Raw genomic sequence first — 23,517 nt, forward strand, 5'->3', positions numbered from 1 at the left:
ACTAAACAAGTGGATTGTTTATTGCAGCGACGACAACAGAATTGCTCCAGCCGCAAAATCCAAAAAAAGATATGAGGCTGATGTTGACGGATGGAGGACTGGAGTCCAGATCTGATGGCCCGATGCTGCGCCCCTCCACCGGCTTTCTTTCAGGGGGAGTCTAGTGCCCCTGTGCAACTGGACCCCACCAAGCACTTAGGCCTAGCTTGAGCCAACTGAAGGCAGGTGGGCTTCGAGTCGCGCACCGCAGACACGCGGGAGGCTTGCCAGGCCCGAACGCGAACAACTCGCTGTACATGTATGCCTTACCCAGACTGTTGCCAGGGCGCTTGCATGGGCCGATCCACATGATGCTGATCTCAGCGCGGCGTTCGATGTTGGAGCGGGCTCGCTCGAACGAGTACATGAACAAGCTCTCCTGCCCCCCCCTCCAGGCTGATTCTGCCGTCCATTCCCCTCCATCATATTATCTCACTCGCCTTGCTCCTCCTCCTTCACCATACTTTCGCTTCTACCTCTCTGTGATACCCTCTCGCCAGATCCGCTTCTGTCGTCCTCACGCTCGACGACCGATCTTTGGTTGCTCGTTTCTATTCCACTGCGAAACTTCCGCCATCATCTGAATACAGAGACACAATGTGGTAAGCACACACATCTTGACCGCCCACTGCAACCCTGCGATCCAGCGGCACCACCGCCTTTCTGCCCCGCTCTCACCTGCCTGGCACTTTGGAAACAGAGGGCACAGCGCGGCGAGGAGGCGGTGGGCGGCAGGAGGCGGAAGCAATGGGCCAATTCCTCAGCTAGGACGTCTTGGCTGACACAGGCGTCTTGACAGTGGTATCTTTGGTTACATCAACTACCTGGTCGAGAAGGACCGCAAATTCATTCTCGACACTCTTGTCAATGGTCTCTCCCGCCTCGAGTACCGTGGCTACGACTCTGCCGGTCTAGCAGTCGATGGCGACAAGAAGAAGGAGGTGCTGGCCTTCAAGGAGGTCGGCAAGGTCGCCAAGTTGAAGAAGCTCATTGATGAGGCCGACATCGATCTCGAGCAGGTGTTTGATTCACATGCTGGTATCGCTCACACCCGCTGGGCTACCCACGGCCCCCCCTCGACCACCAACTGCCACCCTCACCGTTCCGACCCCACCTGGGAGTTCACCGTCGTGCACAATGGTATCATCACTAACTACAAGGAGCTCAAGACCCTTCTCGAGAGCAAGGGCTTCCGCTTCGAGACCGAGACCGACACCGAGTGCATTGCCAAGCTCACAAAGTACATCTACGACCAGCAGCCCAAGATCGGCTTCACCGACCTTGCCAAGATGGTCATCCAGGAGCTCGAGGGTGCCTACGGTCTCCTGGTCAAGTCTGTCCACTACCCCCACGAGGTTGTCGCCGCCCGCAAGGGTTCGCCTCTCGTGATCGGTGTCAAGACCGAGCGCCGCATGAAGGTGGACTTTGTCGACGTCGAGTACTCGGACGACAAGTCGGCCCTCCCTGCCGAGGCTGCCTCCCACAATGTGGCCATCAAGAAGACCTCGGAACTCTTGAGCCCCAACCCCAGCCTGCTCGGCGCCCCCGACAAGTCGCTCCTCCACCGCTCGCAGTCGCGCGCGTTCATGACGGACGACGGCATGCCCATGCCCACCGAGTTCTTCCTCTCCTCCGACCCGTCCGCCATTGTCGAGCACACCAAGAAGGTCATGTACCTCGAGGACGACGACATTGCCCATATCCACGAGGGCTCCCTCAACATTCACCGTCTTAAGAAGGCCGATGGTAGCTCTAACGTCCGCACCATCCAGACTCTTGAGCTGGAGCTCCAGGAGATTATGAAGGGCAAGTTCGACCACTTCATGCAGAAGGAGATCTTTGAGCAGCCCGAGTCCGTCGTCAACACCATGCGTGGCCGTCTCGATGCCGCCAACAAGACCGTCACCCTCGGTGGTCTGCGCTCCTACCTGCCCACTATCCGCAGGTGCCGCCGCATCATATTCATTGCCTGCGGTACCTCTTACCACTCCTGCATGGCTGTGCGTGGTATCTTCGAGGAGCTCGCCGAGATCCCCATCGCGGTCGAGCTGGCCTCCGACTTCCTCGATCGCCAGGCGCCCGTCTTCCGTGACGACACCTGCGTCTTCGTGTCGCAGTCTGGCGAGACGGCCGACTCGCTAATGGCCCTGCGCTACTGCCTGGAGCGTGGCGCGCTGACCGTCGGTGTCGTCAACGTTGTCGGTTCCTCCATCTCTCTCCTCACCCACTGCGGTGTGCACATCAACGCCGGCCCCGAGATCGGTGTTGCCTCCACCAAGGCCTACACGTCGCAGTTCATCGCCATGGTCATGTTCGCCCTGTCTCTGAGCGAGGATCGTGCCTCAAAGAAGGCCCGCCGCGAGGAGATTATGGACGGCCTGGCCAATATCTCGGGCCAGATCAAGCAGATCCTGGAGCAGGACAGCGCCATCAAGGACCTGTGCAAGGCCACCTTCCAGAACCAAAAGTCGCTCCTCGTGCTGGGACGTGGCAGCCAGTTCTCGACGGCCCTTGAGGGTGCGCTCAAGATCAAAGAAATTTCCTACCTTCACTGCGAGGCCGTCATGTCTGGTGAGCTGAAGCACGGTGTCCTGGCTCTCGTCGACGAGAACCTCCCCATCATCATGATCCTCACCCGCGACGACCTCTTCAAGAAGTCGCTCAATGCCTACCAGCAGGGTAAGTTACACGGCAGTCTTAAAACGTATTATGCCATTAGCTAACAAGATCAGTCATTGCCCGCTCTGGCAAGCCCATTGTCATCTGCAACCCTAACGACGAGGAGTTCAAGTCCTCTGAGGCTGAGAAGATTGAGATCCCCCGCACCGTCGACTGCTTGCAGGGTCTCCTCAACGTCATTCCTCTCCAGCTCATTGCCTACTGGCTGGCTGTTCTCGAGGGTCTCAATGTTGACTTCCCCCGTAACCTGGCCAAGTCGGTCACTGTCGAGTAAGCGTGGCACGGCGTCTCGCACCCGACGGCTGGCCGTCGACCGTTCCACCTAGGGAACATTTGGGCACAAGGTTTCTGTGGCGGGATGTATTTCATTATTGGGAGGAAAGACGGAGTTCGGTTGCAAAATGTCCAGTCGTCCATGGGACACTGTTTGGTATTGGTATGCACAGCGATGTTGGCTCTTTAGACGGATGTATCTTGAGGGCTACTAATCCCTGTAAATCTTGATGCAACGATTCTACGATACTGTACTGGTTCAATCGAAGTGAAATGGCTGATTCATTGAATGGTGAGACCGTGAGACACGCAACATCACGACAATGTGCGATAAGCGAAGATAAGATAAGGCTTCGAGCACGACTGATAACGACAGACGGCCCGGGGGTCCTTTAGTGGGACAAGGGCGGTGTGCACCCAAAAAATCCCATGAACCGGCAGAATGCAACATCCCACCTGGGATTTCGCCCAAAATTTTGAGCGACCGACACCTCCAAGGCTGCTGCTCCACCGCCAGCAGTAAAGTATTCCAACTCAACCAAAAGGTCATTGTCGCAACAGCACGATGGCAGGCACAGTGAACAAGCCGGGCAGTATGTGATATGGTCCACGGACATTCTAATCATGGAATTTAAAAGCTGACGACACAGAGCCCAACTCGAAGCGCAAGCCCACTCGCCTTCGCAACAAGATCCAGAAAGCCTCGCTGGCCAAACAACGTAAGGAACGCAAGCAGGCCAAGAAGAATCCCGAATGGCGCTCCAAGCTCAAGAAGGACCCGGGCATCCCCAACCTTTTCCCCTACAAGGAGAAGCTGCTCGAGGAAATCGAGGAGCGCAAGCTGAAGAAGGCGGCCGAGGCACAGAGGCGCAAGGAGATGGTCAAGGCGGCCAAGACAGGCGTGGCCAAGGAGGGCGATGAGGAAATCCTGGAAGACGTGGTCGAGGGCGACGACGTCGAGGCTGAAGAGGACGAGGACATGGACATGGAGGTGGACGAGAGCAACCCCATGGCGGCGCTGATTGCGAGCGCGCGACGAGCGGCCGAGGACTATGACCGCAAGCTGGCCGACGATGATGTGATGGAGGACGAGTCGAGCGACGAGGAGGAGAATGAAGACAACCGCGTGACGGCCGGTCAGGCGTCCTCGCGCAAGACGTACGACAAGGTCTTCAAATCAGTCGTCGAGCAGGCCGACGTCGTCCTGTATGTGCTCGACGCGCGCGACCCCGAGGGCACACGGTCTAGGGACGTCGAGAGGAGCGTCATGGCTGCTGCGTCAGGCGGTAAACGTCTGATCCTCGTCATCAACAAGGTCGACCTCGTGCCGCCCAAGGTCCTGCGGGACTGGCTGGTCTACCTACGACGGTATTTCCCGACCCTGCCCCTCTGCGCGTCCAACGCCGCGCCCAACGCGCACACCTTCAACCATCGCGACCTGACCATCTCGAGCACGTCGACGGCACTGTTCAAGGCACTCAAGAGCTTCGCGGCTAGTAGGCAGCTCAAGCGCGCCGTGTCGGTCGGTGTCATTGGCTACCCCAACGTGGGCAAGTCGTCTGTCATCAACGCCCTGCTGAGCAGGATGGGTGGCAAGGGCGCCTCGGCGGCCAGGGCGTGCCCCGCGGGTGCCGAGGCGGGTGTGACGACGAGCATTCGCCAGGTCAAGATTGACAGCAAGCTCACTCTCCTCGACTCCCCCGGTGTCGTGTTCCCCTCGTCGACGGGCAGTCTGGTGTCGGTGAAGAACGCCACCGAGGCGCACGCCAACCTGGTGCTCCTCAACGCCGTACCCCCCAAGCAGATTGACGACCCCATCCCGGCTGTGAATCTGCTCCTCAAGAGGTTGTCTGCCACGCCGGACCTCGTGCAGAAGCTGTTGAATGTCTACGACATTGCGGCCCTCATGCCGAACCAGGCGGATGGTGACGTGACAACAGACTTCCTAGTGCAAGTCGCGCGGAAACGAGGCAGGCTCGGGCGCGGCGGTGTACCAAACCTCGGCGCCGCAGCCATGGCTGTCGTGACGGACTGGAGAGACGGCCGCATCCAGGGCTGGGTCGAGCCCCCTGTACTGCCGGTCGAGTCGTCTGCCGAGGCGGCGGCCAAGCCGGTTGACAAGGTTGACTCAGGGGAAGAGGTCTCCATGGCGGACCAGAAGCTGATTGTCACGGAGTGGGCGGCTGAGTTCAAGCTCGACGGGCTGTGGGGTGACGACGCCTTCAAGGCAGACGGTGCAATGGAGCAATAGAGTAAGAATGGAGAGGGGGAAAGCATAAGTAGCTCATGACTTCTTTACGAGTTTGGCGTTTAGGTTCACCGGCAAAAAAACAGGCTCTTCTTGATGTTCATTTCTTCCGTTGTATTTCCTCTTTGTGACTCTTTGATTTTTGTAGTATCCACGTACGTCTATGCACTAATCAACTCCATCTTGACGCCTCTCTTGCCCGTCATTTCATCCTTCTCGTCATGGACTCTAACCCTGACCTTCTGGAAGAGTTCCACAGTCACCTCCCTGCTGCCCGTGGTCTTGAGCGTGTAGTTCTCCGCGTCAAACTCGCTGTCTGGCTCTGGCTCAGCGAGGTCTCGCAATCTGATGAGGCCCTCGATGCCGAAACGGGGCACGAGAACGACGAAGCCATTGCTGAAGATCTTCATGACAAAGGCGTCCTCCTCGGCCACCTGGCCCTTGAGAGCCTGGCCGACATAGTACGCGATGCTGGCGCGACCGGCCATTTGCGCGTTGCGGTGGCGGACGTTGATGTTCTTGCACACGGCCTCCAGACGTCCCCGGCTTCGGACGGTCGGGTGAACGGCCTCGTAATTGATGGCCGCGGCCAGCTGCCTGTGGGCGACGAGATCGGCGTAGCGACGGATGGGCGACGTGAAGTGGGTGTAGATCTCCGAGGCGAGACCGTAATGCCTGAACTCGGGGTACGACTGGGTGCCGGAGCAGAAGTACTCGGCACTCATCATGCAGCGCGTGGCCATGATGCGCACGAGGGTGTTGAAAAAGGGCTCCTTGGGATCGACACATTCATCCAGCGAATCGGCCACAGCCTTGGACGAATCGGAGCGCAGCTCCAGGCCGCGCTTGACCTTGAGCTGGTTGGAGAGCTCGTCAAAGTTCGTCTTGGGCGGCGCGGCGTGGCGACGGAGGATGGCCGTCTGCGGGAACGCCTCGTAAATCTTGGCGGCGACGCTAATGTTGGCAAACAGCATGAACTCTTCGACCAGGGAGTTGGTATCGAGGAGCGCCTTGGTCTTGACGTCAATGGGCCCGCTCGTCTCCGACTCGGTGTGCACCTTGACTTCGGGCGACGACAGACTGAGGGCGCCGGCGTCCATGCGCTTCTGCTTGAGCTTCTTGGAGAGCGTGAGGAGCATGCGCATGCCGTTTGTCAGGTCGTCCTGCTGCGAGGCATCGTCGATGCGCAGCTGCGCCTGTTCGTAGCTAAAGGCCTCGCGCGAGGCAATGACAGACTTGGTGAAGCGCACATTGACAATGTCGGCGTTGTCGTTCAGCTCCCAGAGCACGGAGAAGGCGTAGCGCTCCACGTAGGGCTTGAGGGAGCAAAGGTCGGTACCGAGCAGGGGTGGCAGCATGTCAATGCGCTTATCAACGAGGTACACCGTGGTGCCACGGATGCTGGCCTCCGTGTCCATGGCGTTGGCGGGCTTGACAAAGTGGGAGACGTCGGCAATGTGCACGCCCACCTCAAAGTTGCCGTTGGGCAGCTTCCGCGCGTGCAGGGCATCGTCAATGTCCTGACACCCGGGGGGGTCGATGCTGCAGATGAGGAGGTTCCGGAGATCTTCTCGGTCGCGCCAGCCAGGGTCGTCCGTGCTGGCGGGTACTTTCCAGCCATGGCCTTCGCTAGGTAGACAATCGAGGACGGTCTTGGGGAAAGGTCTGTACTGTACATCCCATTCGAGCAGCAGGGCCTCTGTCTCGGCGGCCTTGGTCTCGAGCTCACCCAGTGAGCGGATAAAGTGTCCTGTGGGGTGCCTCGAGTCTCTCTCCCATGCGTCGATGGCTACGAGCAGACGCTTGCCCATGAGCTCCGACGCCTGGCGGGTGCGCAGACGGATCTTGGGGATCTTCTTGTCCATGGGGATGAGGAAGACGTTGTCCATGCGTCGCCCTTGCGTGGAACCCTTGCTAGCTGACGAAGGGTCAATGTGGCCGACGTACTGGCGCCAGTTGCGCTTGATGATGCCGACCACCTTGGCCGTGGGCTGAGGTCCGCCTTCAGACTTGACCTTGTGCGTTTTCTTGACCTCCTCTTGCAAAGCCTTGCGCTCCTTCTCGGACACAAGATCCTGCGACTCCTCTGCATCGGCACCCTCGTTCTTGGTGATGGCTTCTTCCTCGATGATCTTGGTAGAGGGTTCCTTCCACTGGTCCTGCGGCAGGACCTCCACGACGACTAGATCGCCGTCGACAGCGCGGTTGATGTTCTCGCGACCGAGCACGAGAAGCGCCTTGGGGAAAGCAGGCACCTTGATGGACCCTTCGAGGTAGTTATACGGCGAGACGTTGAAGATACCCTGATGCATCAACCCTGCCTTGACACCCGTCATCATTCTCGATGTTGTAAAGTGCTCGGGGTACAGCATCTGCCCTGGTTTCCTGAACCCGCCGGAGCTCTGCACGTCGGCGACCATGTCCAGCAGTCTATCACTGTCCTCCAGAGTCTCCACGTATTGTCTCAGCGATGCGGCGTGGAGGCCCTCTGCCTTGGCCTTGCGTAGGTTCTCCTGGTCGTCGGACAGCATGACCACAGCGGGGATGTTCTTCGCCTTGGTCTGTGCCAGATGCTGCCCGTACCACTTTAGAGCTTGTCGCACAGCGCGGTCATTCCTGTCGTTGACGGTCTCGTCTGGGTCGCGGTTGACAAAGGTCTCCTGGCGGAAGTCGTTGAAGAAGACATAGAAGCGTTTGTCCTCGCTCTTTGTCAAGCCGAGGAGACGGTTATACAGCGGCAACGACCGGTTCCGTAGCTCCTCGAGCACTGTCTGCAGAATAATGACATCGTAGAAGGAGGAGCTCTGCTCAAACAAGTCCATCGCGTTGAGGAGAGCATTTGTGTCTGGCATCAGATAGTGGCCTTGCGGGAAGCTCTTGGTGCCTGCTGGCTTCTCAGAGAGCACAAAAGGCTGGACTGGCAACAGGTCAGTCAACGGTGTTCCAGAGATTTTTGAGACACACATTACCCTCATTGGCTGCATTTCGAGGTGCGCTCTGCAAACATGCCTTGCAGAGCTTCGACGAGCATGGAATATCGGTTCGGAGATAGACTTCTCTCACGATCTTCTGGACCTTGCCACTCCGCGTGGACCGCACGTATGTCTTGTTTGAGATGTTGGGCCCAAAGGTATCGCCTTCGGCACTTCGTTTTAAGCTCGTCATTGTGCAGATGGCCCAGCAGACCTTGTGAGGATGTGATATGAGTGAGTTTGCAACGAGCTTTACTAGGCAATGAAAATGATGATGACCAAAGTGAAGGGACCCACTCTAGTTCTTATCGATAACAGCGTATCTCGGAGACTTTGAACAAAGGCTTCGGTCACCGTGATATTGACTCAATACATCCTCGTGGTCTTTTCAAAGGCGTTGATGCGGTTGACTCATCCAAAGTTTCCCTCGCGCGGCTTTACCGAGGGCTTGTCGGCGTAAATTCCCAACGCTGGTAAATGATACACAGCACACCAAGTACATGTACACACCATGTACGCATTTGAAGCGTCAAGTCATCATGCGCATGCGCATCTTGTGGTAGTTCACATACGTTGCGAAGGACTGATTAGATAGGGAATCTCACTGTCCGAGTCAGCGAGTGATTCTCCGAAGATGCGTCGTTGTCTTGTCCTCAACTACATGCACGACCCTCGAGCTGGCCCCACGAAGCAAATATACTGCTCGTACATGTACTTTGCTTACCCGTACCCTCACGGAATCCGTTCCAATCATGGCTTCGCTACTTCTTTTCCATTTTATCCATTCCCTCCCCACCTTCAGCGTCAGCATTAGCACCAGCCATGCCGACACTGTCTTTTCACCCCAGCCCGTCGTCGCTGACAGCACGACTTGAGCGTGTCACGTACAGTAGACCTGACTGCTCTGCAGCGCTGCGTGGCTTCTCGCTACCACAGCATCTCGGCAACGATGTGGTCCGGCTTGCGCTTGTGGCCGGGATCCGTCGACACCTTGACCTTGCGCGTCTTCCCGAGCTCGCTGATCTGTGCGCTTACAGCAGCGCCCAAAACGTCTTTGCGCGAGCTCGCAACGCGAGGCTCATCATGAGCGGCGAAATTCCAGGGCAGGACATGATGGGCGAAGGTTGCCTCCCATACTGTATCTGGCACCCCGAAGTAGCTACCGAGGACACATATAGGACTCTAGTCACTCAATACCCCAGCATGAAGTACCAGGTCGGGCGAGCGTGCGCGGTGGGTGGCTACATTGACCTATATCGCGAGCTGGATCTTCTTCCAGATACGTCCATCGCAGAAGAGGCGCGGGAAAACGGGGGCGTGCAGGGCGCGCGGGAGATTTACCACTTGATCATGGCCATGCCAACCCGCTACAAGGTCATGGATGACTATACGCGAAAAATCAGCACCTCTCCTCGTGCTGGTGCACAACTCAACGCCGACACGGCCGTCATTGCCAGCATGAAGTCGACTAGAAAGTATTCCGCCGACTTTCCTGCGCATTGGAGACCCTTTAACATCGGCGAAGACTGGGGCATCGCCGAGAAAAGTGTCTCCCCGAAACCGGCAGCACTTGGTTCTGCAGAGATGGACCTTATCGACGGCCCTCTGCCACCTGATCTGCCCACAATGAATAAACATCTGCTCATTCTCATGGCTGCATACATGGGCAACGTCGATCGTTATGCTCGCCTGCGTCGGCCTTGGCCAGTTAAGGCCGAGCTCAAGTGCCTCTTGCGCGGCATCTACCACAGCACCTTTATGGCGACATGGCTTGCAAGGAACGATAGCATTGTCCTTGCTGTGGGACGGCACCCAAGCGATATCAAGGCACTACGGCGGGCGATACACGCCCGTCGTGTCATGAATAATGACATAGCCCACGTCATAGCTCGCAACGAGGCAGGACAATGGATTGTGCCAGACGACGAGCTGCCATATTGGATCTGGTACCCTACAATGCCCCAGCGCCAGGTCATACCGCGTCTCGCTCAGCTCCGTCCCACCATGGCGGCAGCCTGCTTGCGAGCGTGCATCGCCGCCAACTATCGTGAGGACTTTGAAGCAATCATAAACCTACCTGGCGTAGTACCAGATTCGGCCATGCAGTTCGAGGCCGGGTTACACGGCTGGGGAGACTACTACGCAGAAGACATTCTGCGCCGACAAGAGGCATTGGGAATCGAGCAGCTGGCCGCTGACTGGAACTGGGAGTGGAAGGAGATGGACCCCTGGCGCGAAGGCAACCCGAGTAGCGTGGAGCTCTTGGGCGAGTTGAAGGACTGGCACGAGGCGGTGAGCTCCGGACAAGATGGTGGGATGTACGAGGGGATGGGATTGGAGACGGGGAGGATCGAGCTATGGATGAGCTGCCCCCGTTGGGTTCGGAATGCAGCGAGGGCAAATAAGCATGGATTTTTCGCGGATGTGAGCAGCGCCGTTTTCCGAGAAGAGCCCAAGAAGCCGACGTTGAAAGATAAGACATAGGTTCCCCGCCTTGGTAGCATTGAATCCAGCGGACTACTCTTCGCAGTTTGCAAGCCAATCTCTCAAGTCGTGCTATCATTATCTTGCTGTTCCAATTCCGCACGTGTCAAGACTGGACGTGCTTGAATTGCTCTGCATTCGAAAACTCTACACTGAAAGTAAGGCGCCGTATCTTGGTGTTTTTAGCCCGTGTCCTTGCCAGGCGAGACCAAGCGTCTCTCGCAACGATTTGCCATGTTTCCAGAATAGGTTTTCGGGACAATGGATAGCCGATATTTCGAACAACACTCACCCTTTCGGCCAGACTGAGTCGGTACTCCGACGAATATGTCGTCAGCGTAAAGGGACGGCGGGAATAGACATAAAGGCAACATCTCTATATAACCATTAGAGACGATAAAGTTTTACAAAAGCTCCTTTACTCATGTTTATATGGAAGGATCCACCCTTAAGGTGTAAGGTGAGGTAATTAGTGGCTAGGCTTAATTGTCGGAACTTCCTAGACTTGCTCAGTCTTCATGAGGCACTACTTATAGGTACATCCGTTTAAAAATCTGGATATTCAAATCTATCTTCCTGGTGGAAAAGTGGCTACTAACCGTAAGGTAGCAAAGTCCCGGAAATCCGAACACTCCTCGAACACGAGACCGTTGTTGGTCGGAGAACGGCGAGATTGGACACCACGAACACGCGGGTGCGGCGCAGCAGATGGAGATGCTCGTGTTGGGACATGGAACTTGAAAGCTGACGTCGTTGCGTTTGCACAAGGCAGCAGTGAGATGACGAACTCAACCCTTTTTAGAGACAGGTTGCGTGCATGCATGCGGTTTTCGCGTATATCGAGCACCGCATCGTAGGAACGCGCAGGGAACAGGAAGAGGAGAAACTGATGATGTCGTTGTCGACGTTTGCGTAGGTCATTTCGTGAGCGCATGACCATGCGACTCCCGCAGCAAGACACGCCCGAACAGAAGCGTCTCACATGACGAACGCGGTTGTGAGTCACTTTGAACCAGCACCGTTTTGAACGGAGGTCCTAGACAGATGATGGTTCATGCCTGGCGTCAGCCCTGGTCTGGGGTCGGCAGCCGATCGCTCCCGTCGCTCGCCCCTCACACACACAAACGCGCGCGCGACACTACTGCAGACTCGGGGCCATGCGGCCGCCCATGATGACCTGCTTCATATCAAGGCTGTCATCACTGTGGTGCTTGCACGTTGAGATTCGGTCACACTGCCAAAGACTGGAGGTGTCCACCGCTTCCGGAGATGTTGATGCTCGCCCAAGGTCCGCATCGAGGGACCATGACGGATTCTTTGCGGCATGGACTTGGTAGCAGCCTCAGGTTCAGGACTGTTTCCCGTCCTTCCGTATAGAGAACAGCGATTAGTACCACTAATCACAGGTGGAGTACATTATCATTGCAGGATAGCTGAGCGACGCGAAACACGGCTCGCTGACTGGAACCTTGGCTGGACGCCATCGCCAATTCCGGCGACTGAACAAACATGCGGGGATGTGAACTTGCGATCCCGTTGCCCTATCCACTGGCGCGAACCGCTCACACCGAGGTCCGACAGTATCAACTTGTAGACGGTCTGGTCGAGATACGAGACGGTAAACATAAAATATTTAGCAAGGTACATGTAAGCACCACGGCATTTATCTTCCTGTTGCTGTCATCAGGTGCGGAACAAAGCCTCGGGACTTTGCTGGACCCTTCGAGGAACGGCCAAGAGGCCCAAGACCCCTTTATATACTATCACAGTAAACAGACGAGTCAAGGTCATCCCGAGGACCTTTAAATTTCGACTGCAAGTGAGCTCCTTGCTCTTCACACATTATTTTACGAGACTACGACAGGTTCCCAAGCGTACAGGCAGAAGGAAAAGGCCAAATCGGACTGACCTCTTTTAGCTTCGCTCAACGGCATCATCTGTAAATGCTGGACGCAAGGCTACGTAAATGTGGATGGATCACTGGTGGATCCTTTTTTGAGTAAGAAACTGTCGTTAAGTAGTTCATATCTTGTGCTTCGCGCAGGTATTCAGCTCTTTATCACGAAGTTTATCTAGAGATAGCTCGAAGTCCAGAACCACACCAGTCAAGCCACTGAGATGCGAATCCTTATTACCACATTCATTCCTAAACGCGATATGATACATGAACGAGCTCGTGATTACTTGCTTGCAAATGCAAAATGCATTGCATTTAAGATAAATGGGCAGACATATGGGTATCATTCTATCAGGGCTGACTTGCATATGCCATGCAGAAGCTTGATGGCGATGCATGGAGCGCTGGGGGCACTGGGGAGCCAATTTCGAACTTGATATGAGTGAAGGAGGTTTGTCTCCTTCCATATTATTCCTACGAGTGGCGCTTGCTAATTCGTGCGTAATGTACGTCTATTTGCAAGCTGATGTTCAACCGCAGCGGTGCAGACCGAGAACTGGCTTGCATCGATGTCATCAAGATGGCGCAGGTGATTGGCGGCCGCCGCGGGTGCCCAATCAGCCGTCTAGGTTGGGCATCGCATGGCTCCGCCAAAGCTCGGCCGTTCAAGTCTGAGTTGGGAATCTGATTCGTCGGAGCGTTTCGGAGCGCATGCGTGGGACATTGAATGGAGGACGTGTAGGCTTGACGATCTGTGCTTCGTCCCAGCGATTTTAACTAAGAAACCACAGATTACAGACGACGAATTCAGCTGCCTCTGCTAACCACGCAGTATTATTAGTAGTACATCGCATGTTCTTCAAAGTCCAGCAGTTTCTTGCTGCACTGCGCACTCAACGTGCGTGACTGGCTATTGCTCACGGATTACGACCTGCATATTAATAGTCCCCCGCTCAGTGAATGCAATGCGATACTTCCAGCGACATGAGTGGTCCATGTCGTTCTTGCCTGAGTCCGTGCCTTCCACAAGCCTGTCTTGTACCTTAGCTTGCCTGCCTGCCTTGGCCTGGCTGCCAAGTCCCAACTGCCCATCCATTTCCGTCTTCCCACATTCAGACATCAGGCTCATTCGGCCCATGCATGCAATGACTTTCATTCACATTGACGGAGTCGGGCTCCATCGCGATCTCGTTGCAGCGCGAGACGCCAATGCTGCCAAACCGTCTCTAAACCAGCGCTGATAATCATTAAGGGACTGGAGCTACAATCACTTCGCGGGTAAGTCATTGGTGGCGAAGTCCGTTCTCAGCGGATGCTGATTCAATGTCGTCTTGATTATCCAAGTTTAGCGGCACCCCAGTTCCGAAGAACACGGCGCTAATTACACCTGGCTCGCCATCAGGCTTGGATTCGTAGCGATTCGTAACGGTCATTGTAACGGTTCGCCCAGTTCGACGGTGTCAATTGCCAGCAGCGGCACAGGCAGACGCACGCACGAGTATCGCTACCTACCAACAAGCCATCTCTGTCTTGGAACGTTTCGAGCTTCAAAGAGAAAAGACGGAACCCGATCGCTCCGTTCGACCCAGCGCATGCCATTCAGGCTTCAGCTACACCCCATTTCACTTCCCTGTCCAGGGTCACCACAGGGCCAGACTTCTCCTCTCCACCAACACCACCATCATCTACCACCACCACCACCACCACCACACCACGCTTCGGGACAAGAGCCTCGCAGCGATCGTCTTTCTTGGTGCGACTAGCCAGTCTCAACTGTTTTAGGCGCGGCGATTCTATCAATACTTACCATCGTCAGTCCAACTCTCCAAGGTCAGCCACGCGAGAAGCTCTGTCCGTTTGTCGCTCAGCTGGTCCAGCCCAGCACAAGAAGGCGCCATTTGCGCTCCGAGCTTCTCCACAAGTTCGCGTGCTTGCCTGCGACACAAGCACCGCGCGTGTGCACCATCCAAGCGACCACCATCCATCATCAACACTACGTACCGGATCGCATCGTATTGCGTCGCGGTCGTTCATACAGAAAACACATCGCACCCTGGGGCAGCGCGACTCGAAAGTCCGCAGAAGCACACACTTTCGAGGTAAGTGCTATGTACTTCACGCCCCTACCATCGTCTGCATTTTTCAGCGGTATCGTCGGTCGCACCCCAGGCACCGCCACCCTCATCATCATCACCACTGTGATCACTGCCATCAACTCCATTGCGCCGCATCGTCGCGCGTGCTTGACTCGCCTTCGTTGCAAGTCGCAAAGCCCTCTCTTCATGTTTTACCCAAGAATATATACCTTGGCAACCATAGCGAAACCAGAATCTTTCGCTGGATCGTCTTTCTCATTGTCACTTCAGCTCTCCCACCGTCACCATCGTCATCGTCACACGCACAGAAGCGGGCGCACGCGCATTGTTCAACGCTCGACCAAATATTGATATTCTACTCACAGTCTTTCGGCCTTTTTCTTGTCCCATTGGATATACCGTCTTGAAAGGTAAACAGCCATCTCCGTTCTTTACTTCCTCCGCTCTCCCCTCCTGCGCCTCCGCCTCAGTCCCGCGTTTCCTAGTTCTACCATCGCGTTGCGTATCCGCCTTCCTCAAGGCGGCCAGAAGTCATGGCTTTAACACTTCTCTCATCTTGGCGCCCCCGTCCACGCGGTTTTCTGGCTTTTTTTCTTTGGTCGCATCCACCCCTGGGCATGATCCCAACAGCCTGGGTTCATCCCTCCTGCCACCTCTTTGTCGTCGTCATCAGTTGTCATCGATGGCCATGTCAGGCTTGGTCGCGCCAGACGCACGAGCGCAGTGATGTGCTTTGCCAAGGTGCTTTAGCATTGCTGCTACAACGACTCTGACAGACAATTTTTGCGTTTCGCGCAAGTGTCGAGGTGTTTCGTTGGGTTATAACCGCTTCTTCAATGTTGTCTATTATAGCTCGCTGCAGCACCAGCAGCTGTATGCGCCTCCACACACACTGCCGCGCACGCGCACACACCCAGGGGAAGCACCACACCACAAGTGCCCACCATCATCGGACCGGACCCATTCGCGGCCTGCGTCTAGCCGTTGCAGCGGCCTTGTCGCTGGGTCGGGCCAACATATTCCAACACCGACTGGTTGCTTCTGGCTTGCCAGCCTCGGGGTCGGCTTTAGGAGCTGTTCATTGTATGCACGCTTGATCCTGCGGAGGTCTTTCATGCCTGCCCATGTGCTGCATCATCGTCAATACCCCAGGTTTCACCAGCCCAACTATAACACGACACGTCGCCAACCCTTCACATCGTCAACCTCCACATCACCGTCGGCTTGCGTCGTTCCTAGCCGTCATGTATACCGCCCGCCGTGACGGCGCCGATAGTGGCACCATTGATCCCGCCGCGCTCAATTCACCTGGTGAGTACCTAACTCTTTTATTCTCCTGCCATGTGTTAGCCCAGGCCCTCACCACCATCCCATTCAACATCCTCCACCCCTCCACCACCACAGCAGCAGCTGTCCCACCCCATATCGCCATTCCTCCCGGCCCGGTCTTGTATGTCGTCGGCCTCCAAGACGGGGCCTGTGCCCATCACAGCCCGGGCCCCATCCCGGACCTCACTTTTTACCTATATCCCTGTCTGTTCCACGTCAAGACGTCATATATGATGTCGCTGTCGGACAGCCGCCTGGCTCCATGTACTTGCTATAAACTAGATAAAGGCCAGATGCATCTTATTCGTACCGGCTAGCTGAAGCCATTTTGTGTTTATGTTGATATGAAATTTGTAATCCATACTAATAATCTTTGCAGGTTCGTCGTCGCCGCAGCTCCTTGCTCCAAAGCATGTGGCATCCGGAGCGCCGGTACCTGAGCTGCGTATGTGGTCTGCCTGCTGCAACATGGCATAAGGTTTCGACTCAAAAGACTGAGCTATAACCTGAATTGACTGGCGTCTGCCTTTACGACAGGCTTTGGCTCGGAAATGGACTGCTCGGCAAGGCTTCAAGTGAAGCTAACACGGATTTGTTCGTGCAAAGCACGTCCGACAGCTCTTCGCGTTTCTTCTTCCTGCCCTGGCTAATATTGTTCGACTCTGATTTGCACACTCACAGTTCGAGCACTGGCTGATACCACATGTCTAGGCTACTCAGGATCTCCCAAACGGAACCTTGCGAAACCTGTATCGTCTGGCAACGCCACGTTAGGCGGCCCATCAGGACACCACAGAACATCGACCATGTCGCAGTTACCGCCACACCACACACAGGGGCAGGATCATACCATCCCTCCTCAAGCGACGCAGACCTATGTGCCGCCGCCAGCTCCGGCTGCGCCGGCGCCAAAACCGGCAGCCAAGACTGTGAAGGCTTTGCCCACTGTCAGAGACCACACGACTGACCAACTGAACGAGGCGCATGATGAGTATATTCCTCGCGAGATCGACGAATTTGGCGAGAAGAAGGTGATGGCAAACGGGACCCTTCTGGGGAACAGGCAGTACCGCTGCCGCACCTTCCTCGTCCCTAACCGCGGGGATAAGCTTTTCATGCTGGCTACCGAGTGTGCGCGAGTTCTGGGGTATCGTGATTCGTACCTGCTGTTCAACAAGAACCGGTCTCTTTTCAAGATCATTGCCACCCAGCAAGAGAAAGATGATCTGGTACAGCAGGAGATCTTGCCCTTTTCTTACCGCTCGAGGCAGATCGCTATCGTTACAGCGCGTTCCATGTTTCGGCAGTTCGGCAGCAGAGTGATCGAGGGTGGACGACGGGTGCGGGATGATTATTGGGAACAGAAAGCGCGCAAACAAGGATTTACAGAATTGGATGCAGCCGGCGAGAAACGGCCAGGAGCAGCCAAGGCGAGGGAGCAAGCTGAGGCGCAGAATAATGCCATGCTTTCCGGTGCCCACACGGAGATTGTCTACAACAACAACCCGGCTGCGTTTCCTGCAGGCCCTCCCCAGCCTCCCATTCTTCAACCAGGTATGATGGGAGCACCACACGGAACCGTTCCAAGGATGCCTGGATTAACTAGCGGATCAGAACTCATGGACACGCGGCCTCGTGACTATAGCGGCATCGTCAAGGGCGGACCTCGCCAGGAGATTACCGGTCCTCCGTATCAAGATCAGACTCGGCCTACCTCTCTCAGCGAGATCGGCTCACAGGCCACGCACGCCAACGACTTCAGCCGCTCCATCAACCAGGCTCGCGACATGCGCACCGACTACCTTCAAGGAAGCTGGCGACGACCTCACGAGCAGCCGTCTTCCGGTCTTGCGCAGGGTGTCGCGTCCGATACGACCGTCCCGACATCACGACCCACGACGTCCCCTCACGCCACAGCTAGCAGCATCACACAGCCCCCAATCGCATCGCAGAGCCCCCAGATGATGATGACGAACCCGCCGTATACGCAGTCGCTACATGCACACAACCAGCCGCCCATGCGATGTACGTATACGTCTGCCGTGACAAAGAAATAAATGGTTGTGCTAATATGTTCCCAGCTGGATCCACAGGCAGTGTCGGCCAAGGTGCTCCTAACTACAGCTACCAGCCTGGCCAGGCCATGTGGTCGAACCCTCAGCAGCAAGGCTACGGCAGCTACACAACGCAGCCCCAGCATGCGTCGCAGTCGCCGGCACCACACCTCCGCCAGCCAAGCGGTCAAATGCAGCAGGGCATGCAATTCCCTGGCATGGGCGGCATGCAATACGGGGCAGGTAACATCTACCCTGCTGACCAAACCCCAAGAGGCTACATGCCTCAGGGGTCACCGACCCAGCCACAGCAATGGTCCGGGCAGCAGCACTCGCAGCAGCAGCAATGGTGGCAGCAGAATCAGCAACACCATCCCCAGTAATTCATGGCCGAGCCACGATTCAGTCGGCCTTTTCGGTCTTGGCTGGCAACAACACAGCCATTGTGGCGAGGAGACAGCGGATGGCGGATGACGGTTGCTGATCAAACTGTCAGTGACCTCCTGCCTCTTTACCTGTAGACTTGACCTCTTGTGTGGCTGGATTACTTCTTGATACCCCTTCTTTTGCGGATTTAGGGTGGTTGCTTTTCTTCTTTCTTCTTGGATGGTCTTATATGGTAGTTTTTTCCGGGGCCCGACGGGCCTCGCTCTTGGACTGAAGTCTTTTCTTGTTTCAATGTGCAGGAGTCAGATGGCTTGGACAATACACGCTTCCTTGGGTCTTGTTCGAGATGCGAGTCTTTTTCTTGGTTGTTTATTATTTCTGACGTCCCGAGATTGTCGATTTATGACCTGGATCCTGTTTGTTGCAGCGTTCTGTCTTGTGAGCACGGAACCAAACGTCCGCATCTTGGTCTAGTTGTGTAGCTCTATGCTGGGCGGTCTTGTCAACCAATGCTATTTTACTACGCTTGCTGCGCGATTTGCACTGGGCTAGATAGTGGAAGCATGGGAGGACAACATGTTGTGATGACGAGCCATCATACACGTACGTGCCCATTACCTACTCCCAGTGAGCACGACGCCCGGGGGGGGGGACCGTGACAATAGGGTGGTTGCATTGTCCGGATCGCTGGATCGCAACCTGATCCTACTATGACCACGCCACGGTACATTCAATGTCGAGTGCCGAGGAAACCCCTTTGCGCGACTTCATATTCACGACTTCTCGTGCAGAAGCTGCCACACGTGGTGGTCCTACATGGGTCCAATATGTGACACGCACAGGCGTAGCCGCCGTAGCTGCCTTCCTGTTCTCAATCACTCTCCTCCCCATCCAAGGCCTCATCTCTCTGAGCCTGTTTCACCTCGTCCCCGTCATCCAGCCTCATCTCATCCACACTCTCTGCCCTCGTCTCGTCCTCGTCATTGTCCTCATCCTCGGGCACATCGTCACCGTCCTCGTCATCGTCCTCTGGCACGGGTGCCTCATCTTCCGTCTCGGCATCGTCTTCGTGCTCTTCCGGCGCGGACACTGTGGGGTCCATGCGCGGTTTCTTGCTGGTGTGCTGCTCCGGTAGCGAGGTGGTCGACTCATCGCCGCCACCACCACCGGGCTGGGTCATGGAGACGTCGGCGGAGCCGGTTGGTGCGCCCTTGGACGCCTTGACCTTGGCGCGGTACGATGTGCGCTTCTCCGTCTGTATCTGGTTGAATTCTGGTGAGGTGCATCAGTACATGATCATGTAGAATGAAGTGAGAGCACCAAGGGTTATGTGAAGGTGCAGGAAGAGAAACGTACTCGCAAATTCGGCTTCGACGCGGGCGCGTAGGAACCCAAACTCTGTGTCGTCGAGGGCTTTGAAGACGTCGGCTGGTGAGATTGTCTTTTTGTTGGCGTTGACTGTGTGCTCGTTGGCACTGTGGAGTGTCAGCTCATTGATTCAATTCGAATACACACACACACACACACATCCCCGACATGACTCCCACGTCCGTCCATCCGACAGAACGCAGCGTACAATGGCAGATTCTGCGTAGGGGAACTATGGGTAACGCACTATGAAGCTAGATAGTTGACAAAGACAGTCGTGCTTTTGCTCATTGCCAGTACGGCGTTGGCTTGAATCTGCGTATTAGGCGGCAGCACGCCCTTGGCGAGCCTGGTGATGATGCTTTTCGGTAGTGAGAGGTCCTACTCATTTATCCCTCTGATTAGCACGCAGCTCAGCGGTGACACGACTTGGGATTACCAGGTTTGGATCAACTGAGAGGTCTTTATTAAAGGGGAGATGCACACCTCGATAGCGTATGTGTCCTTGTCGCGTTTCTCGCCGCCCTCCTGATGAGACTCTGTGGGCGTCCCGGCTGCTGCTGCTGCTGCTGGCGCTGCAGTGGGTGCGGGTTCCACGTGCGCTAGCGCCGGCTGGTCGCTTTGTGATGGTGTTTCCTCTTGTACATCGTCTTTCAGCGCGAATCGAGCTGTTGAGACGTCTGACTTCCGCGGCGCAGCCGGTCCTGCTGGGTCGGACTTGCGAGGAGGCATTGTGGGCTCAGTCTGTTCAGGCGAGGGTGGTCGGCGTGGCTGGCGCAAAGGGTCCGTTTGAGTCTACGTGGCGTAGATTGAGACGCAGGATGAGGCAAAAAGCAGGCAGTCGTCAATTCCGAGGAGCTCGTTGGTGGTGATGAATGCGGATGCGACAGTCGTTGAGTTGAAATGTCAGAGAGTCGAGACTAGACGCGTTTGGCTGAGCTGCACGACGCGGGTGGCCCCGCCAGACCGCGTTAAGTGGTTGGTGGGGCATGTCCGCGTGCATTAACAGACCTATGGACCTGCAAGATGGCATGGTGAATTATATTCAAAAAGACGGAACATGTAGCTGAGAGTACTGAATCTCTTATGACGCCCGTCATGGGACCACCACAGAGAAAGTAGACTCGCTCGAGCTCTACTCGGACTCGGACTCGGACTCGGACTCGGTCCCAAAATCATCATCATAACCGGTATCCTCATCCTGACTGATATCCTCCTCCTCGCTCTCCTCGCCTTCCGTGACAGACTGCTGGTCCGCTTCCTGCTTCTTGTCAGCTGGCCCACTTCCACTTCATTGATACAATAGCCTTTAAAGGACTGGAACATACAATCTTGCGCCTCTTGGCCATGGGCTGCCGCACACTTCTTGTCTTGTACTCGTTCTTGAGCTCGGGCATGTCGTACACGCTGTCGGGGAGCTGACGCCCCTTAGGTGCCGTGACAATGCCAAACTCGTAGCAGTACCCGCTGCCCTTGTCGCTGGAGCCGTGAAAGCCGACGATGACCTGCCCCTCGCCCGGTTCTGCAGAGATGACTATTAGTGTCCGGGTCGCCACGTGAAGATATCAAACAACCGCGCAGCAGCAGCAGCAGCACGAGGGTTGACTCACTGAGATAGCGCACTTCCGCTCCATGATCCTTGTTCAGGGCCCCCATGGCAACCCCGTTGCTCAGCCACATCCTCAAGCCCGCCAACGGGTTGCCTTCCCCAGCCTTGATCACGGCCACCTTTGTGATCTCCACGCCCTTGGGGAGGGCAAGCCTCCTCGCCTGGTGGCCGCCCATGTACTCCTCCGACTCGTGGGGACACCGTTTCGAGCAGGGGACCTTGGTGCCGTCCTTGTAGTACACCTCGGCGCCGTCGAGGATGCAGCCCACCGCGAGGTTGATCTTGTTGGCCGCGACCAGGCGCCCGTCCCGTGCGCGCTTCTTGAGCATGACGGTCCACGACCAAAATTCGGTGCCACCGCTGCCACGAGCATCGATCGACTTCTTGAGGAGCTTGATGTTCGTGTCAGGGATCCGGACGTAGGAATTTTGTAAAAGCAGCTGCCAGATGTTCTGGGTCACCTTCTTGCCGTTGGACGTGAGCACCTGGCACTCGAGTGGCTTGGTGCGATCGTAATGGGCCCGGAGAGTGTCGACCTTCCACGAGAATCTCTGCGTCCGCTCCCTGGGCATGGGGCTGTACACCACCTGTTGATCCAGTATGATACGCACAAGACTTGACGTAGTTGCGACAACAATCAATGGTTCGTTGCCGTCTTCTTCCTCCAACTTGATCTCGGCCGGCTCCCGGGACACCTTTTCATCCTGTGGCAGGGCAAACTGGGGTTGGTTCGCGAAGCGCAGCATGTCTTCCAGATCCCACGTACAGGCGTGCCGCGTGTCCGGGCGGACATGCATCCCTTGTTGCCCCGTCTTGTTGCTCTTGGCCGTCCTGGCAAGGAAGCAGACGGCCCAGTCACGGGAGTACCCGCGCATCATGATACCAGTGGAGTGCGGCGCGCCAAAGGCGTGGCCCACTTCGTGGAGGAAAGCACCCTGTCCGACCGTGCAGGCCTCCCACATGGACTCGCACTCGTTGTTGTCGTTGCCGACAGTGACACCGGGGCGTGTTGTGTCGAGGAGGCATGAAGGGATTTCCTCGACGAACCGCGGCCACGAGTAGGCCAAATGGCTGCCAAAGATACCCAGCGAGAGGCCCTTGGGGTCATGCGACCCGAGAGCCGCATGGGCGAGGATGAGATCCTGCCCAATGTCGTATTTGGCATCGAGGATGAGACCCGCGACGATGGGCTTCGCCTCGGCCACAAAGGGCGCACCGTACTTATACAAATCCTGCTTGAAGATCGTGTGCAGGTCATTGGCTCGGCGGGCACTGGGGTTCTGTTGTGCCAGCTGGCTATCGCGCAGCTCTTTGACCGTCTTGCTGCTCTTGACCAGGTGCACCCTGATCACGAGCCCCATCTTCTCCTCCGCCGTTCTGCTGAGCGTGTTGACGCCCCATTCTTCCTCGAGGCGGAAGGCTCGGCGACCAAGACCAGCATTGTGCAGCTCAGACGCCGTGAGAGCCTGCCACATGAGTGCCGTGACGCGAAACTTGGCCACGGCAGCGTCGAGTGAAGAGTGTGCGCTCGAGAGAGCGGCGTGCTTGGCAGGGGGGCAGTCAACGAGCAGAGGCGAGTCCTGGCCAACTAGGACAGCGAGATGCAGAGGCGGCATCTGTGTCAGTGGGATATAAGTGAGGCGCAACTATACAAGTCCGTCAGTGCGACGATTCTTCGTCGAGAAAAAAAAAGGGGGCACCTACCTCTGCCTCGTGGGCACCCGCGCCAAACGCAACGACATTCTCGCCGGGAGAAACAAGGACCAGAGCTTTGAAGTATCCTTCATTACTCACAGGCCATACATTCTCCGGGAAGGTGATGTTATGGCCAGGCGGACACGTTTTGGTGAGGACTTTGACCGTCTCCTCATTGGCGTTGAGCCCCTGGCAGGAGCCTGTGACGAGCACGGCGCGTTGATGCACCGTCTCGCCGTCTGCAATGTTGTCAAAGGTAAACATGCTCGGTTTGGAAACTATGTCGTAGTCCATTCTGCTGCTGCAACTGTGATGAAGTCGAGACAGAACTGTCTGCGAAAGGAATGCCCTCTGTTTTTGTAGGCGAGAGTAGTGGACATAGCTATT

General features: G+C 56.2%; 7 protein-coding genes across 7 annotated transcripts; 4 read left to right on the forward strand and 3 right to left on the reverse strand.

Moving 5' to 3' along the window:
• Positions 1 to 636: 636 nt before the first annotated feature.
• Positions 637 to 2,992, forward strand: J7T54_006301 (uncharacterized protein; the record flags this gene model as incomplete). The annotated part of the gene is made up of 3 exons (XM_051506011.1): positions 637 to 641; positions 839 to 2,718; positions 2,772 to 2,992. 3 exons carry the CDS (start codon positions 637 to 639, stop codon positions 2,990 to 2,992), a joined length of 2,106 nt encoding a protein of 701 aa, XP_051366818.1.
• A 564-nt stretch (positions 2,993 to 3,556) lies between these two features.
• J7T54_006302 (Nuclear GTP-binding protein-like protein) lies at positions 3,557 to 5,242 on the forward strand (the record flags this gene model as incomplete). Its single annotated transcript, XM_051506022.1, has 2 exons — positions 3,557 to 3,584; positions 3,630 to 5,242. 2 exons carry the CDS (start codon positions 3,557 to 3,559, stop codon positions 5,240 to 5,242), a joined length of 1,641 nt encoding a protein of 546 aa, XP_051366819.1.
• A 158-nt stretch (positions 5,243 to 5,400) lies between these two features.
• J7T54_006303 (uncharacterized protein) lies at positions 5,401 to 8,404 on the reverse strand (the record flags this gene model as incomplete). The annotated part of the gene is made up of 2 exons (XM_051506033.1): positions 5,401 to 8,151; positions 8,303 to 8,404. The coding sequence occupies 2 exons, from the start codon at positions 8,402 to 8,404 to the stop codon at positions 5,401 to 5,403; spliced, it is 2,853 nt and encodes a 950-aa protein (XP_051366820.1).
• A 629-nt stretch (positions 8,405 to 9,033) lies between these two features.
• J7T54_006304 (uncharacterized protein) lies at positions 9,034 to 10,695 on the forward strand (the record flags this gene model as incomplete). The annotated part of the gene is made up of 1 exon (XM_051506044.1): positions 9,034 to 10,695. One exon carries the CDS (start codon positions 9,034 to 9,036, stop codon positions 10,693 to 10,695), a length of 1,662 nt encoding a protein of 553 aa, XP_051366821.1.
• Positions 10,696 to 16,823: 6,128 nt separating this feature from the next.
• Positions 16,824 to 18,454, forward strand: J7T54_006305 (uncharacterized protein; the record flags this gene model as incomplete). Its single annotated transcript, XM_051506056.1, has 3 exons — positions 16,824 to 17,571; positions 17,632 to 18,042; positions 18,099 to 18,454. The coding sequence occupies 3 exons, from the start codon at positions 16,824 to 16,826 to the stop codon at positions 18,452 to 18,454; spliced, it is 1,515 nt and encodes a 504-aa protein (XP_051366822.1).
• Positions 18,455 to 19,329: 875 nt separating this feature from the next.
• J7T54_006306 (DNA polymerase epsilon subunit D) lies at positions 19,330 to 20,558 on the reverse strand (the record flags this gene model as incomplete). The annotated part of the gene is made up of 4 exons (XM_051506067.1): positions 19,330 to 19,730; positions 19,815 to 19,933; positions 20,074 to 20,207; positions 20,313 to 20,558. The coding sequence occupies 4 exons, from the start codon at positions 20,556 to 20,558 to the stop codon at positions 19,330 to 19,332; spliced, it is 900 nt and encodes a 299-aa protein (XP_051366823.1).
• Positions 20,559 to 20,961: 403 nt separating this feature from the next.
• Positions 20,962 to 23,424, reverse strand: J7T54_006307 (metallopeptidase; the record flags this gene model as incomplete). Its single annotated transcript, XM_051506078.1, has 4 exons — positions 20,962 to 21,087; positions 21,155 to 21,348; positions 21,437 to 23,081; positions 23,140 to 23,424. 4 exons carry the CDS (start codon positions 23,422 to 23,424, stop codon positions 20,962 to 20,964), a joined length of 2,250 nt encoding a protein of 749 aa, XP_051366824.1.
• Positions 23,425 to 23,517: the final 93 nt, after the last annotated feature.

The sequence above is a fragment of the Emericellopsis cladophorae genome (genome assembly GCF_022114955.1).
Source record: "Emericellopsis cladophorae strain MUM 19.33 chromosome Unknown NODE_1_length_1489480_cov_119_871856, whole genome shotgun sequence".
NCBI lineage: Eukaryota > Fungi > Ascomycota > Sordariomycetes > Hypocreales > Bionectriaceae > Emericellopsis > Emericellopsis cladophorae.